The following is a 15,863-nucleotide window of genomic DNA, read 5'->3' on the forward strand; positions in this document are numbered from 1 at the left end:
TAAAATGTCTCTCCCCCATCCTGGTTTATAATATGCTGTGCTTTTCTGTGTGTTTGTGTGTATATATATTTATATTTGATAACATGTATTTATTATCTTTTGTTTTTCTATTAAGTTACTGTGAAAAATTGTTTGGAAAAATGGGATATAAAAACAATAAAAATAAGTAAGGCAATCATTACCATTATTTGTGCCACACTAACAATAATCCATAATAAATAGATCAGAAAGACAGCTATCTCAGTTTGATTTCCCTATTTATGGATCCTTCAAAGTAAGCCATAAATTATGGAAGGCCTGCTATTATTACAACCAATTCTTAGGATAACAAAAGAGCAGATTTGCTTATCTATCAAGTCAGTGACGTCATCTTCTTAATCAACCACTTTGGTGCAAAGTTCAGTCTGCCAAAATTTGAACAGACAAGAGATTTTGCTCTTACTCTGAAAAGTAGGTCTAGGACCCCTTTGAAAACAAGCACTGAAAAGTGATTGCTCGGGTTAAAGAAGTCCTTAAAGATTGCTGTTAAAGAAGCATTTTTGAGGAACTCTAGAAATCATAGTGCTGTTGTTGCTGCCAAGCTTTGGAATTACCCCTATACAACCACCCTGTTCAGGGGGTCCAGGCTGTGTATGCGTGTGTGCATAAGAAAAGTTAAAATGGAGACCACAACCATGAGATCAAAGCCCTGCCATGAGATCAAAGCCCTGCCCTGCCCATAGTAAGAGATGGGGGTGGGGATCTTGTCTGCCTGGTTGTGATGCCATCTTAATCTTCTTGACCCCCATTTTGTAGACACCCCTGCTCCCGTTCCTGTGAAGAAAAGGCCACCACAGCTTGGGTGCAGCTTGACTATCCACACAGCCCACCACAGGCCCTTGGGTCTTCAATGGGGTGCCATTTGCAAGTCATTTAACAGATAGGCTTTTAATAGATCCCTGGCCAGGTCTAAACTACGAAACTATTTGGCACTGGAACTGAGCCTCTATCCCTTGTTGCAAAATAGCCCAGGGCTCAAAACATTTATTTTGGGTTTGCTATATTACTAGAGCATTTCTTTGAGTGGGTTGCAATAATTTCATTTTATCAGAACGCATACATGCCATCTGGATCCACTAATGGGATATATTAATAAATAAATGCAAAACTGTTGATATTCAGGGTATTAGAGTGTTACAGAATGCTATCAGAGTGCCAAAGCTGCACGGATGCTCTTAGAAATGGATCCCACTGAATTCACAAGGCTTAGTAAACACGTTACTCAGATGGATACCCAGGTGTTGGAAAAGAAACCCCAAAATGGGAAGTCCCACAGAATGTGACTCTGTGGACTTGAGCTGGCACAGATGACAAAATGAAAGTCCAGTGCCAGAATGTGGCCATAAGCAGCTTAGGCAGGGCTTGGATTCACCCAATGGTAGACTTTTCTTGATCTTACCAGAGCTTGTGCCTCATACAGCTCCAACTAACAGGCTTGTCTACTGCTTCGCTAAAGAACTCAGCTAGCTTAAAAATAAAAATAACTCAGCCTCCCTCCCCAAATCCAAAACACCAGAGAAAGCATTTTATTTTAAAAATCAAGAACAATTTATTTGCCATTGGGGTGTTTCACAGTTCAGGCCTGGGCACCAGGGGGCACCAAATACCTTTGGAAAGAAATTTCCATCATGCTAACATACTTGGGCAAAGCCTTCCTCTAATCAGGGAGGACAGCTTTTCTCTGCTTGGTATCCGCTGAAGGGGCTGGACCAGAGCATCAGCTACCGCCAGACAGCATGCTTGCTGGGGATGATGGGAACTGTAGTCTAGCACATCCAAAGGGTATCAACTTGGGAAGGCTGGGAGCAGAATATTAGTTGTCTCCCCATCTCTGCGAGAGCAGTGGCAGCTAGTGGTTTGAGAGCAAGTCAGGAAAGCAAAATTCAAAGGCTTGAAACAATTCTTCTCCACTTACTCCACCTTTCCCCCCCAAGAAACTTTCAAACCCAATTACACTGAAGAACATGTTGAATCATATTTCCTCACCTGTGTTTAAGGAGGAGGGGAAGCATTTGAAAACATAGGAAATGCAAAATTTATTTTCCTTTTGTGAGGTTTTTTTGCTGAACCAGAGCTAAAATGTCAGTTATCCAAAACAGCAGCATAAAACAGGACTTGATCGTCAACATTCTGGAGTATTGGGCATCATAAGGATAAACACTGAAGGCAGAACCACAGATTTCAGCTGGCAAAATAAACCAATACGTGTCCCTCCCGCCCCCTATTAAAAATATTACCCACCTATGTTAGAAATTCTATAAAACTTTAATCACAAATGAGAGTTCTTACTTACTTAAAAACATTTATTCTTTCACTGAACCAAATTCTACCTGAATGAGAACAAAATTGGGGGCTGGCCTCAGAGCAGTAGCGAAACATTTACCCATGCCAACCCCAAACAGAAGAAGATAGCCTGGTGATGGTCAAGTTTCTAGTCCTCTTGTTTCAAAAAGATTAAAATATTATTTTAAATGATTTCCTAACCCCACCCACCCCACCCCCACAGTCTAAAAGCTGATCACTATAAACCATTTACAAACTCTAGAGATTATGAGGGTGACAGCTCTTTGATGTATTTAGAGCAGTGTTTCTCAACCCTGGCGACTTTAAGATGTGTGGACTTCAACTCCCAGAATTCCCCAGCCAGCAAAATTGGCTGAGGAATTCTGGGAGTTGAAGTCCACACACCTTAAAGTTACCAAGGTTGAGAAAAACTGATTTAGAGTAACCTCTGGCTGTGCCCTGTGGAAGGAGGAAAGCATCTAGGGATGCTTCATCTGGATGCATCCCCATTGTGGCTGCTCTTTTAAAACAATCTCAGGGTGTTTGGAAAACAAGCACATCAAGGAAAGCATCTAACTTGGCCTCCTTGATGCTCTGTTTTTTGAGATGCAGGGAAAGTTTCCCAGGAGGTAGAATCCCTTCTCTGCAATCTGATCTACACCCAGATCAACACTGAGCCCTAAAGGGATCCAAGTATTCTGGGCAAAATAGAATTATGAAATTCTGAAAGTACTCCAATTATGAAACCCCTGAAAGTACTCCAATCGTTGTCTAACTGATCTTTTTCTCATGACAGCTGAAACAAAGAAATCTTCCCTTCCCTGCTCTGTTGCCGTCCCAGTGTTGGACCACCAGTCCTATTCTCCTGAGCCACCTCGCTGCTCCTTAGCATTGTTAGTCTCGCTTGTTGAGAAGAATTGAAATGGGAATAAATAAAGGGCATTGTTTGTAATTTCTTGTCCAGGACCCTTTAAGCATAGTAACTCTTCCTGAGGGGAAACTCAGGGCCAGACTGGATGGGAGAATAAATATGCCTTTGCCTTTAACATTTGGGGTGGGTTCTTCTTAAAAAAAAACCACCCACAAACTTAGCATCAGGTGAAGAAAGGAGGCCTAATACCATTTGAGCCAAGCCCTGGGCAAATCCCACTATGAACAAGATTAATCAGCCTTCCACACCAGCTAGGATCCCAATTATTAGGCTTGTGCTAGTGATATTATTTACATTGAAGAAAAAAAAAAACCCTGCATCTTAAAGGCAAAAGAGCAACTTAAGGGAAATAAAAGAGAAATTGTTAAGTGCCTTCCACACTGTCTCAAAATAATGGCAGAACCAGGCCCAACCTTGATGTAACATAGCTCAGAAAGTCTAGCACTCCATAGTTTTCTTTAAATAAGAGGTGCACCAGATGCTTTTGGTCATTGCAAACAGCAGGCGGAGGGGCCCCTGACCAATTGCACCCCCCTCTCCAAACCTAAACCAGTTTGGCTTAAAGAGAAATGAAGAATGTGAGGTCTAGTCTGGCCTTCAAAATCACCCTAAAAGAGAGTTTAGATCATAAAGTGACGTGTATGCATCACCGTGGCTCCCTTCCCCTTCAACTGTGCACCCAATGTCTTCTTCCAAAAAGGTGGGCAGCTGACTGCCACTAACCAGAGAGATCTCCTGGTTTCTGTGCCAAAAAGTTGGTGAGGGTAGCTCTAGCCAAGAAGCTTCCCCAGAGCTTGCTTCTTCCGGATGTGTTAGACAGCAACTCCCATCGTTCTCAGCCAACATGGTGGTGGGGATGATGAGGGGTTGGGCCCACACAACCGGAGGATGCCAAGTGGAGAAAGGGCGCCAAAGAAAATTGATTCCTCCTCCCGAGAGACAGGCCTAGAACATGTCCAATCAGTTTGGGAAGGTGAATTTTTTTTCTTGATGACTCACTCACAAAATCCCCGAGTATTTTGTACAAGGATATTCTGATAGATCACACACACCAGATCTGCTAAGGAGAACTTGCTTACCCACATAAACCTAAAATTTTCAGTCAAGTTTCTTTAGAAATCATTCCAAATAATCCCAAGTACCTTTTACTGAACTTTTGTTTCAGAATACGTTTTGAAAGAGATCAAAACGGATGTATTTTATAGTTTTTTTAATGCTTCCTTTCATACCAAGGAAACGTGTACATTTTTTAGTGAAGGAGGTAGAAATTTTTTTAAAAAATTACTCCACACCAAGGATTATTGTCTTCTTCTTTAAGTCTCTGTTCAGTAACAAAACTGAGACCCGCCCCCAGTATTTTTGTTTACCCCATAAGACAGTACTTTTGCCATTAAAAAAACAACAGTAATTTAAATACCATATGCAGCTTAAACATGGAGTTAGCTACTCATCTGACTTCCCAAAAGGATTTAAAAGTATAGAAAACAGCTCAAGAACTCAAATAGTAGAATGTTTAAGCACAATCTTCTGAAGTTCCCAAGGGTGCTAAAATTCAGGTCCCCAAATAGGATCCCAGATGGAAAAGATAAGACTTGTCATAGGGACATATTTCCAAGAGACACAATGGAGATGTGTTATGTGCTCAACGTAACATTCCATTACAGGAGAAAATTCACCACCATCCCACCCTGCCTGCTCTATTCCATCCCATCCCAGCTTAATTTTCCTGATCTATGTTCTAAAAACACTGGGGAATCATGGATCCAATTTTCCTTGTATTTTCTCCCATTGATGCAGCCCGATGCCCCCATCTGTGACCAAGTATCATCTTTCCCTTTTTTCAACGCACGGACAATTGTTCCCATGCAGACAGCTTCCCACCCAACCTTGATCATTTCCCTGTAATTGGATCTCCCTGCCATACAATCCTTGGTGCACCTGCACACATGTGCTAACAACCCTCAGCTCCCTCCCCCTGTGATACTGCCCTCGAGGGCATGATGCCCATCATCCTTGGCATGTAACAACTGATGCTGCTGGAAGGTAAGTTGCTGGAAGAACCTCTTTGAGCAGATGGTGCAAGAGAAGGTCTCTTCTTCCTTAGACCTACTGTGGACCTTGGTGTGGGTGGCCAACCGCTTGGCCGTCCGGAAGGCTTTGCCACAGTGGGGGCATCGGTGGCGTCTCTTGTCCGTGTGGATGTGAAGGTGGTTCTTGAGAGCCAGAAGATTGTAGAAATCCTTCTGGCACGTGGGGCAGTGGTAGAGGCCAGTCGCATGGGCCTTCTTGTGATTAAGCAGACTACCAGGATGGCGGTACGTCCGCTCACAACTATGACACTCGTAAGGCTGGTCCTCCAGCAGCTTGCTGGCTGCCACTAAGCCCTTAGTACTGTCCCCTGCTTCCTCAGCTTGATGCCTTCTTAGGTGGTGCATCAGATCCCTGGAGGCCCGGTAAGCCTTGCCGCAATCTGAGCACTCCAAACGTTTCTTTGCACGCATGCGACTGTGGTTCTTCTGGGAAGTGCGGCTGAGAAAGCGTTTGGGGCGCAGCTGACCCTGCAAAGTGCCAACGGACACCTCTCCCTGGTTGCTCCCCTGCTCTCTTGCAGAATCTGCTTTAATTCTCTCAGGTTCTGGCCCTGGCATGACCTTTCCGCAAGGATGAGGTTGGCGCTGGTGCCTCTGCAGTTGCCGTTGCCACTTGAAGGCTTTGCCACAATCAGGACACTGGTGGCGTTTCACTTCGTAGTGGATACGCTGGTGGTTCTTCAGGGACATGAGGTTGGGGTAAGCCTTACTGCACAAGGCACAGGTGAAGTGCCCAACCTTGTGGCTCTTCTGATGGTTGAGCAAGCTGCCTGCGTGGCGGTACGAGCGCCCACACTGCCCACACCTGTAAGGACGATCTTCAGGATCCGGAGGATGCTTAGTGGTGGTTGGAAGGAGCGTTACAGACGGCGCCTTGCCTGCTCGCTTGACCCGAAAGGGCCTCGGGACAGAGTGGAAAGAAGGCTCCAGTTTCCGGTCCCGATGCACACGCTGGTGGCTGGCCAACTGCTTCTGGAGCCGAAACGCCTTGGGGCACTCAGAACATCGATAGCGTTTGGTTTCAAAGTGGGTGCGGTTGTGGTTTTTGAGGGCCATGAGGTTGTAGAACTGCTTCTGGCAAATGCTGCAGTGAAAGAGGCCAGTCTTGTGTGTCTGTTTGTGGTTGATCAGACTGCCTGCATGCTTGTAGCTGCGCCCACAAACATTGCACTGGAAGGGGCGTTCCAAGGGAGAGCCTTCCTCTTCCGCCTGAGGACCCTTCTCCTCTCCTGCTCCTTCTTCCTCCTTCTTAGTCACCTCTGTTCCCTGTAGTGCCTGGGGGGCCTTTTTCTCATCCCTCCCTCCAGAAACATCATGCTCCTGGGCCCCTCTGCTCTCAGACAGGCTTGAGTTCAACTCTTCTCCTTGTTCCAATCTTTCTTTTCCAACAGGAGAGGCAAGGAAAGAATTGCTCGGAGGAGCCTCTCCATTTTGGGAACCATCACAAGGCTTGTCCTTCAGCCTCTCATAAGCACACTGCAGCCCCCCTTCTGCAGCAGGGATTGGTTGCCGGAGCTGCGGGACGCCGCCGCTCGTTTTGCATCTTGGATGGTTTCGAAGGTGATTCCGATAGGCAGACAGATTACGGTACTGCCGACAGCAGATGCTGCACTGGTAATCTCCAATCAGGTGGATCTTTTTGTGATTGACTAAGCTGCCCCCATGCCGGTAGGTCTTGCCACACTGACCGCAGGCATAAGGCCGGCTGTCCAGGGGCACTTCAGCAGCAGCCAGTGCTTCCACCAGAGTTGGGGGCGGAGGGGGCGGGTCATCCTCTATGCGTGGAGCTCGCCGGAGCTGGATAGATGTATCAGCTAAGGCTGCAGCTTTCTCTTCCAGATGCCCGCTGCTGTGCTCTTCCAAGCTGGCCATATCGTCAAACGTCTGCCCACAATAGCCACAGATGTGGGAGAGGAGCTGGTCCTCTTCTTGAGCCCCTGCGCCATCCAGCTGTTCCTCTGTTTCCCTTTTCAGCACATCCTGGCTGTCGCTCGGTGTTTCGCCCTCCTCGTGCAAAAGGCTGTGGTGATGCTGGAGGCTCTCCTCGCTGGGGAAGATCATGCCGCAGAGGCTACAGAGAAAGGGCTGCTCCTCAGTGAGGCCTTCACCCACAGAGTTGTCCTGGTTGGATGCGGTGGACTTGGCATGTGCGTGGAAGTGGTTTTTTAGAGCCAGAAGTGTGGGATATTCTTTGGGGCAGAGGGAACACTGGTAGATGCCAGTTTGATGGATCTGCCTGTGGTCAATCAAGTTCTTGGCCTGGTCAAAGCCCAGCCCACACTGCTCGCACAGGTAGGGAAGCCCTTCAGGATCGCCAGGCAACGGTGAAGACACCTGTGACTGCCAGCCATTCACTGTCACATCTTCTTCCAGAATGCTGCCTCTATCTCCCAGGTCCTCCACCAAAGACAACGTCACGGGCACGGCAGTGCTGGCTTCAGTTTCCGTCTCCTCGTTCAGGGTCACCAGTGCCTCAGACGGTCCTCTTCTGGGCCTCTGATGGCCACGCAAGTGGCTCTTAAGGGAGGCGACATTTTGGAAGTGTTTGCTGCAAAGGGAACAGCTGAAGTCCCCAGTCTGGTGCGTCTGCTTGTGATTGATGAGGCTTCCCGAATGCCGGTATGATTTGCCACACAGGTCGCACTCATAGAGGCGCTGGATAGAAACAGGGGGGTCGGTTCCCTCGGCCCCCCCTTCCAAATGCTCCCCTCCACTGCTGTGTTGCACGGCATGATTCTGCAGCCCAGCCAGGGTGGAAAAGGCCAACCCACACTGGTGACAAACATGAGACGCCTCCGCGGCCGGAAGGATGTCCTCAGCCACAGCTGCTCCGTTCTCCAGGGCTTCTACATCCTGCTTGATGGTCTGAAGGAGATCTGCTTCCTGAGAGTGAAAGACGCCAAGCCGCGGGGCCTCCACCGCCTCTATGTCCTCTGCGCAGGGCAGGTGGCGCAGCTGATGAAGTTGGAATTCAGCCTCTTCCTCAAAACTCTCTCCACAATTACTGCAGGTCAAGCCGTCCCCTAGTTCTCTGCCCCACATGCGCGCGGCCCGCAAATGTACGCGGACGTGATTCCGGAGTGCCATGAGATTGGAGTATTGCTTGGGGCAGATGGAGCACTGGAAGATTCCCGTCTGATGAGTGTGGCGATGGTTCACAAGACTGCCACGGTGCCGGTAACTCCGTCCGCAATCTTCGCAACGGTAGGGTCGCTCTTCTTCCCCAGCAGCCCTTTCCTCCTCTTCTTTTGGACAGGTGGCTCCCCTCCAGGGGTCCAAGGGCTGCGTCGGGCAGTCGTCGGGGCAATCCTGTGCTTTCTGGGGGTCCAAAATCCCAGACGGGTGCTGGGAGGCCTCTTCCGGGGCTGAGGAGTTGAGCTTGGACCTGAGGTGGACCCGCAAATGGTTCTTCAAGGCGGCCAGATTGTACAACTGTTTTGAACAGACGGTACAACTGTACACCCCAATCTGGTGGCTCTTCTTGTGGTTAATAAGGCTCCCTGCGTGGCGGTATGTCCGGCCACAGTCCCCGCAGCGGAAGGGACGCTCTTCAGACACAGGATAGCCGTCCTCGCCCTTCAAACGCGCTTCCCAAGCCCCATTGGTGCTGGGCCCTGCTTGCAAAGGGCTGCTGCCTTCCGCCTCTTCTTCGTCGGCCTCCTCTGGGTAAAGGCAGCTGTGTTCCTTCAGCTCCTCCTCATCTGTGAAGGTCCCACCGCAGCGGACACACAGCTCCCCATCGGGGTTGCAGCGTTCTCCACCACCAGCCTTGGAGGTGTCTTTGAGGCTACAGGGGGCCCTGTCCCCAAAGCCTGTGCCCACCGGGGGCGGCTGATAGATATCCAGCTTTGCCAAGGTTTCTATGGAGTCCTCCTCCCAAAGGTCGTGCTCCGAATCCTCCCAGGCCGGCCGGTCTGCGGATCTGCTCTCCTCCTGGCCGTGGGCCTTCTGGTGGCTCAGCAGCTCCGAAGGCAGCCGGAAGGCCTTGTGGCAGAACCGGCACTTGTAGGGCCGGTACTCGGAGTGGAGGCGAGCGTGGCTCCGGAGGGCCATGAGGTTGGAGAACTCCTTGTGGCACATGGCACACTGATAGGTCCCCAGTGCGTGGCTCTGCTTGTGGTTGGTCAGGCTGCCGGCATGCTTGTAGGCCTTGTCGCACTGGTTGCACTTGTAGCGGCGCTCATCCTCCGTGGCTGCCAGGAGCCCAGGCTCTTCCCCCTCCTCCCCGGGCCCTGGGAGCAGCTCCTGCTTCTCCCCTTCCGCCTTGGTCAGAAACTCCTGCTGAGAAAAGTCAGCGGGCACCACTGACTCAGCAATGTACTTCTCCAGGTTGGTCAGCAGGCTCCCGCCACTGCCTTCCAGCCCAGAACCAGGGTCCACACCAGAGGAAGATGGGTCCCGGCTCCTTTGGAAGCTGCAACTCCCACTGCTCTTGCCTTCTTCCTCCTCCTCCTGCTCCTGGTTGGCCCGAGCCAGGCAGTGGTGGCCAGGAAGCTGGGAGGAAGCTCGGACGCTTCTCCCGCAGTCTGGGCACCTGTGACGCTTCTCGTCCGTATGAGTGCGCAGGTGGCTCTTCAGAGACATAGGGTTGGAGAAATCTTTGTGGCACAGCAGGCAGCAGAAAAGGCCCACCTCATGGGTCCGGCGGTGATTCACCAGGCTGCCAGCATGGCGGTAGCTCCGCGGGCACTGCTGGCATTTGTAGGGCCGCTCCTCCTGCACCACGGGCGGCTCGCAGGTCAGGGCGGCATCCCCCTCAGCCATTGCTCACATCCAGTATCCTCCTGGATTATTCTGGCTCTCTTTAAAGAGGGAGCCACGGGCATTTGGGAGCACCCCTTGGTCCCAGCGCACAGCCTCTGGTCCCCTCTTCTCTCCAACCATTCCAAGACCTGCAGAGAGAAGGGAGGGACAGTAATGAGGAGGCACCCCCACAATCAGACTAAGCATTATTGGAACTTGAATATGGAAGAAATGGTCAAATACATCTTTGTGTAGAGTTGGGATAGAGAGATTTTTCTTTTCTCTGTACAGAATTTGAGTTCAAGCTTTCTATTATGCCAAACTTGGAGTATGACTTTAAAAAAATAGGCCACGGTATGATAACAGGAAAGCACATGGATGGCAGTGAGAAGAAGTGAGGAAACCTGGATATCTGGGTTAGAATCCTATTTAACAGATATGGGAGACTTTTTTTCCCCAAATGGATGCCTGAATTTCTGGGGGGAACCGGCAAGGGATGGGCTTGGCCAGAGCCAAGCTTGTCTCACTCCTAATTGTACTGGCTGATAGAGATTAAGACTTTCTAGAGCAGTGTTTCTCAACCCTGGCAACTTGAAGATGCGTGGACTTCAACTCCCAGAATTCCTGAGCAAGCATGTTGGCTGGGGAATTCTGGGAGTTGAAGTTCATGCATCTTCAGGTTGCCAAGGCTGAAAAACACTGTTCTACAGATTTGTGGGGTAATTGTGGGAGTCTTTCCTCACCCCTTTTCTTGTTCTGCTCATTTCAGATTTCCCCCCATTTTTATCTCTAGCTTCTGTTTCTCCCACTGCCCACCACCTTGCCCTATTTATTGCAGGCCAGCATAGTGCCCACCTGCTACATCCCTTTAACTGAGGGCTCTGCCAAATGCAGAAGAGGTTAATTCTGGACAGCTTTTTATTTAGCTATGGACTCCTTCATAGGCAGTTTCTCAGTAAGATTTTTCTGATCCCCCCCGCAATTTATACAGTTTTGCAACTTCATTACCTTTTTAAAATCCTTTCCCTTAGTCCTCTCCTTTTCACAATCTGAAAGGTCTAAACCACATTGGTATCACCCAGAAGCATAACTGCATGCAAGAATGCAACCCACGTTGCTTGTTCTTGAAGTCTCAAAGAAGCCTTTAGAAACAAGAAGGCAGCCTCACCAAAAGGCACCATTAAGAAAAGCCAACAGTAAGAGATAGCTCTTTTTTCCCCCCTGCTTCATTAATGGAAAATTGTGCCTTTGAGTCAGTCTTGACTCCTGGCGACTGCTTGGGCATCCCTGCAGTTTTCTTGGCAATGTTTTCAGAAGTGGCTTCCCACTGCCTTCTTCCTAGGGCTGAGAGGAAGTCACTCAGTTGGCTTAATGTCCAAGGCAGGACTAGAACGCACCGTCTCCTGGTTTCTAGCTGGGTGCCTTAAAGCACCACATCAGCCCACCTCAAGATCTATAGTCTGACAAACCTTTTATGAGGTGTGCACCAAAATGCCCCACCCCCCAAAGCGGGGGAAATAACAGTAAGATAACAGGAGAAACACAATGATCGCTTGGTCTGGTTGGAGGACTTGTCCATGATGGGCTAATATTAAAAGGCATCAGTTTTTGTGAGCTGCACCCTAATCTCCCTGGATACTCTACAGCAGACCTCCAAGTGACTGTTTTGGAAAAACAGGAGGAGTCTAATAGCACTATTGAGTGAGGGGATGCTGAACTCACATAAATCAAAATGTTTCAGCCAATCTCAAAAGGTCTCAACATACATAATGGGTTTTTAACTCATCACAATCATTGATAAGGTGCTTGTAATTTCTCTCTCATGTAAGAGGCATCTGCAAAACCAACCTGTTTTCTCCTCCCTTCCTCATCCCAATTTAAATCCTATCTCAGTCTAGCCATTCCATGCATCTGACAAAGTGATATGCAGCTCATGGAAGTTCATGTCTTTTAATAAAGATTTGTTTGCCCAAAACAGTGCTTTCAGTCTTCCCATCCTTTAACTTCAAGCTCTCAGCAGTCGTTTGGGTCCTCACAAGTGGGAAAAGCTCAGCCTCCTGGCATTGATGGGGCGGCTGTCCCTGTGCCTGTTTTCTTTGGCTAGCCGTGCCAAGCAGGATTTACTGAATAAACCAACACTGGCTGATTTCACCCAGCACAGTAAGCCACAATCCAGTTTACAAGCCATAGTGGTTCAGTTCATACGATAAACTAAAGCACAAAGTTGCAAACCACATGCTGGCTTAATATGTTGGGACTATGTGACTCTTGACCATGAATTCTGGTACTATTCTCCCCCTCATGTCAGGAGGGTGCCTCTTTGAAGAAGACTGCTCTGTGCACATGCTCTAGTTTTCCAATCTCGCTCTCTTGCAAGGTCTTCCTCCAGGAACCAGCCAGTAGCAAAGCAGAAAAGGACCCAGTCACAAAAGTGGGAACAATGGCCTCTGAATGCGAGCTTCTTAGAAAAGGGTCATGTCAGGACACAAGGCTAAATGTTGCTGCACCCTAGTTGCAGACTTCCTGGAAATATTTGACTAGTTATGTAGGTATTAGAATATTGATGATTCATTCTTAACACACCATCTTATTATGAAAGTTGTTACCAGAAAATATAGCAGTGGCTATTGCTCTGGTTATTTCGGGGGAGGACAAGAAGATTTGATATAATCACAGACAATATAATTATCAGTAGCCATTACAACAAACGGCTAAATTGAGCTCTTCACATACCAAACAGTATGGCCTCAACCAGTTGCTTGTCAAATAAACGAATAAATAAGATCTGCATCCTCTGCTTGTCTGGTATGAAACAAAATGCTCAATTATTGGGGCGATGGATTAATCTTCCTAAACAATTCTTATGCACTTGTTGCATGATTGATGATAGCTTCCTTTAGGCATTAATTTGACAAGATGGGAAGAGAATTTTTATAACACACATATGTATGTGCTAGCTAGTCTAAAATAAAAGCTGTTCAGCGAACAAATGTACCAAGGAAACTACTGTATACTGTTTTTTTTCTAAATCTAAATCAGCAAGGTTCAGCTTCTGGGACCTAAACCCAGTTAAGAACAGGAGGCACAGTTAACAAACAATAAATCAAGTGACCTCAGATTACGAAGATGAATCTTCAACAATCAAAGGAAAATAGTTATATATCCAATTTGTGGCTGGGTGTGTAAGAACAGGCTTTTGCTGCAGAGATGTAGAACAACCTTCTCCAGTTTGCTGCTTTCCAGCACAATAGACTATAATTCCCCTGTTCTCAGAGAAAGACTGAGAATTGTGTTTGGAAAGAGGCAGGGAACTAACTTAGTTCTGAGACTATAGGATAGGTCAGAAGTCTAGATTTTCTGAAGCAGAACAAAACAATAGTTTCATGCCTCATTCTAAGGAATAAGGTCCTTGGAATTTATCCCCAATTCGGAGAAAAGATGGGTCTAATAAACCAGGCATTTCAGTGTCCATAATTTGATTATTTAGACCCATCTTTTTATTAGAGTTTGATTTCACCACGTGTCATTCTTTTATTTTTGTTCTGCTCAATAACAGAAGCTTTCTTGTTTGCCTCTCTTCTTCTGCCCAACTATTTTATTCTAATCTGAATGCACAAGGAGACATCTAGGAAGCAGTGACAAACTTCAAGCTGAAAAGGTTTTTTTCCTCATTCAACAAAAAAGAGCATGGGTTTTATATAAACAGACATACAGAGCACAAAGTTTTATTAAATTACTCTGGACCCAGGCTTTCCCCAAACTTTAACCTCCAGATGGTTTGGCCTGTAATGCCGATCAGCTCTGAAACTGACCATGCAAAATTGCAGCTAATGGGAATTGCAGTTAAAAACATTTGGATGCTACCAGACTGGAAAAATTATGCACTGAATGCAACTGCACGCACACACAAATGTTATTGCCTTACCTCTCAGATCATTCTGAATTTTCCAGATGAGCATAAAAATTATTTATCAGGAGCCACTGACACAAATTTCCTTCTCCCAAAAGCAGGGAATACGGCCAAGACCCAGACATATTAACGTACATTAAAACACGCACAAACAAGCTGCGGATGAGTTGTGGAAGTTGACTTTTCTGGTCTGGGGCAGAGTTCAAGCTACAAAGTAGGCCCCCTGAATTTCCCAAGGGCAAAGGCATTCAAAGGCGACATTCTTCAGGATCAAGGCAGGCCTTCAGAGCCCCATCTTCGGAGCAGGAGGTATCACGGAAGAAGCCTCAGCCCCAGAGGCTGGAGAAGACATGAGGACCCTGAGTGCTGAGAGAGGCTGGGAGCTGGACCTCCAAGGACAGACTCCAGTGCATTTCAGGACATCCCACCGGGAAGCATCCAGTTCAAGTAGGGGAGCAGCAGCCCGCAGGAATTCCAGGGTTTCTAAGGCATCCACAGGAGAGGCGGCGTTCGGGCGTCGGAGGAGGCCGCGACCAGCAGCTACGAGCGGGGCCGAAAACCCTGAGATTCGGATTCAGGAGCGCGACCGAGGCGCCCCGTCCACGACCCCCGTTCCCGGGAGGGTCGAGGTGGACGGGCGGGATTCAGAGTCCGCGCGGGATCCCGCCCTGAGGTAGAAAAGAGGCCCCACGACGCCCCTCCGTTTCCCGGGAAGAGACCCGCCGAGCCCTTCGCCTCCTGCTCAGCGAGCAACGGACGGAACGGCCCGAGGGGAACAAAACGGGGGAGGCAAGCCGGGCAGCCCAAGTCCTCCGGGCCCCTCGGACGCCCCGCCGCTCCCTGCCGGGTCCCGCACGCCGGGCTGAGGGCCCCCGCAACGCCTCCTGCCTCGAGACCCCGGGGTCCACTGGCAGGAGTCTCGGAGGAGAGGGCAACAACAAATACTTCCTTTTGTTGCTAGGAAACAGGAAATGTGCACTCCTCAAAGCGTTCCCCCGCCAGGTGAAACGGGACTAGACTTCCTGTGCCGCTTTTTCTCTATGGTAGGTGAAAGCGTCCTTTCCAAAGCCGTCCTCCTGCCCCAAAGTCGTAAAATTAAACAAAAAATTCAAACGCGTACTTCCGGTGAGCATCTCATCTCGGGAGGCCTACGAGGAAAACCGTCGCGCGGGTAGTTAGCGGATAGAGCCGTTCAGTTTGACCGGAAGTGCCGAAACGAGCATGGTGGGTTCTAAAAGTTTCTATCTCTATGTGGACCGCCCTTCTCTTGCATTTCCGGTCTAAGATGGAACGGCTTTGCCATTCCCTCAACGATGTGTAGCGGTTTCGCCATAGAGATTCCAAAGGATAGAGCGGCGCTGAAAATCTGCGCCTAAAGAGAATACTGGACAATGGAAGCGCCTTTCCAGAAGTTCCGCTTGATCGTGTTTCTCTTTTTCTGATTTTTTTTTTTAATCGCCTCTTGTGGGGTATCACAAAGATATAGGACCGTGCAATAGAAACCATGGGATGGACTGGACAGCGTCTATAGTTCCGCGACCCACATCCCCGTTCGCTCTCCTTAGCGAAAGGAGAGCCTCGACCACAGAACTGCTCGCTACCCGGGAGCTCTCGAGCAGAAATGTATCCCAGGAACCCCCCGGGGGTCATCGGGGGAAGCTGCCCCCTTCTTGTTACAGCGAAAGGTACAGCAACAGCAAAAGCAAACACGAGCGAAGCGAAGCGAAGCGAAGCTTGTGAAAGCAGCTGGTTTATTGCAGAAGAGATCCGCTTTTGCATTCTGCTCTACCCTGTCGGAACTGGCCGTAATTCTCACTCATGTCTCTGGGGTTTCTGTCCACACCACACATTTTGGTCACAGCAGATG

The 15,863-nt window shown here is 48.6% G+C and overlaps 1 protein-coding gene across 1 annotated transcript; it reads right to left on the minus strand.

The window, feature by feature from the left end:
• Positions 1 to 4,563: 4,563 nt before the first annotated feature.
• Positions 4,564 to 15,259, minus strand: ZNF646 (zinc finger protein 646). Its single transcript, XM_063301404.1, has 2 exons — positions 14,012 to 15,259; positions 4,564 to 10,235 (listed from the first exon to the last, which is right to left on the minus strand). Exon 2 carries the CDS (start codon positions 10,105 to 10,107, stop codon positions 5,215 to 5,217), a length of 4,893 nt encoding a protein of 1,630 aa, XP_063157474.1. The 5' UTR covers positions 10,108 to 10,235; positions 14,012 to 15,259; the 3' UTR covers positions 4,564 to 5,214.
• Positions 15,260 to 15,863: the final 604 nt, after the last annotated feature.

This window comes from Candoia aspera, chromosome 4 (genome assembly GCF_035149785.1).
Source record: "Candoia aspera isolate rCanAsp1 chromosome 4, rCanAsp1.hap2, whole genome shotgun sequence".
Lineage (NCBI taxonomy): Eukaryota > Metazoa > Chordata > Lepidosauria > Squamata > Boidae > Candoia > Candoia aspera.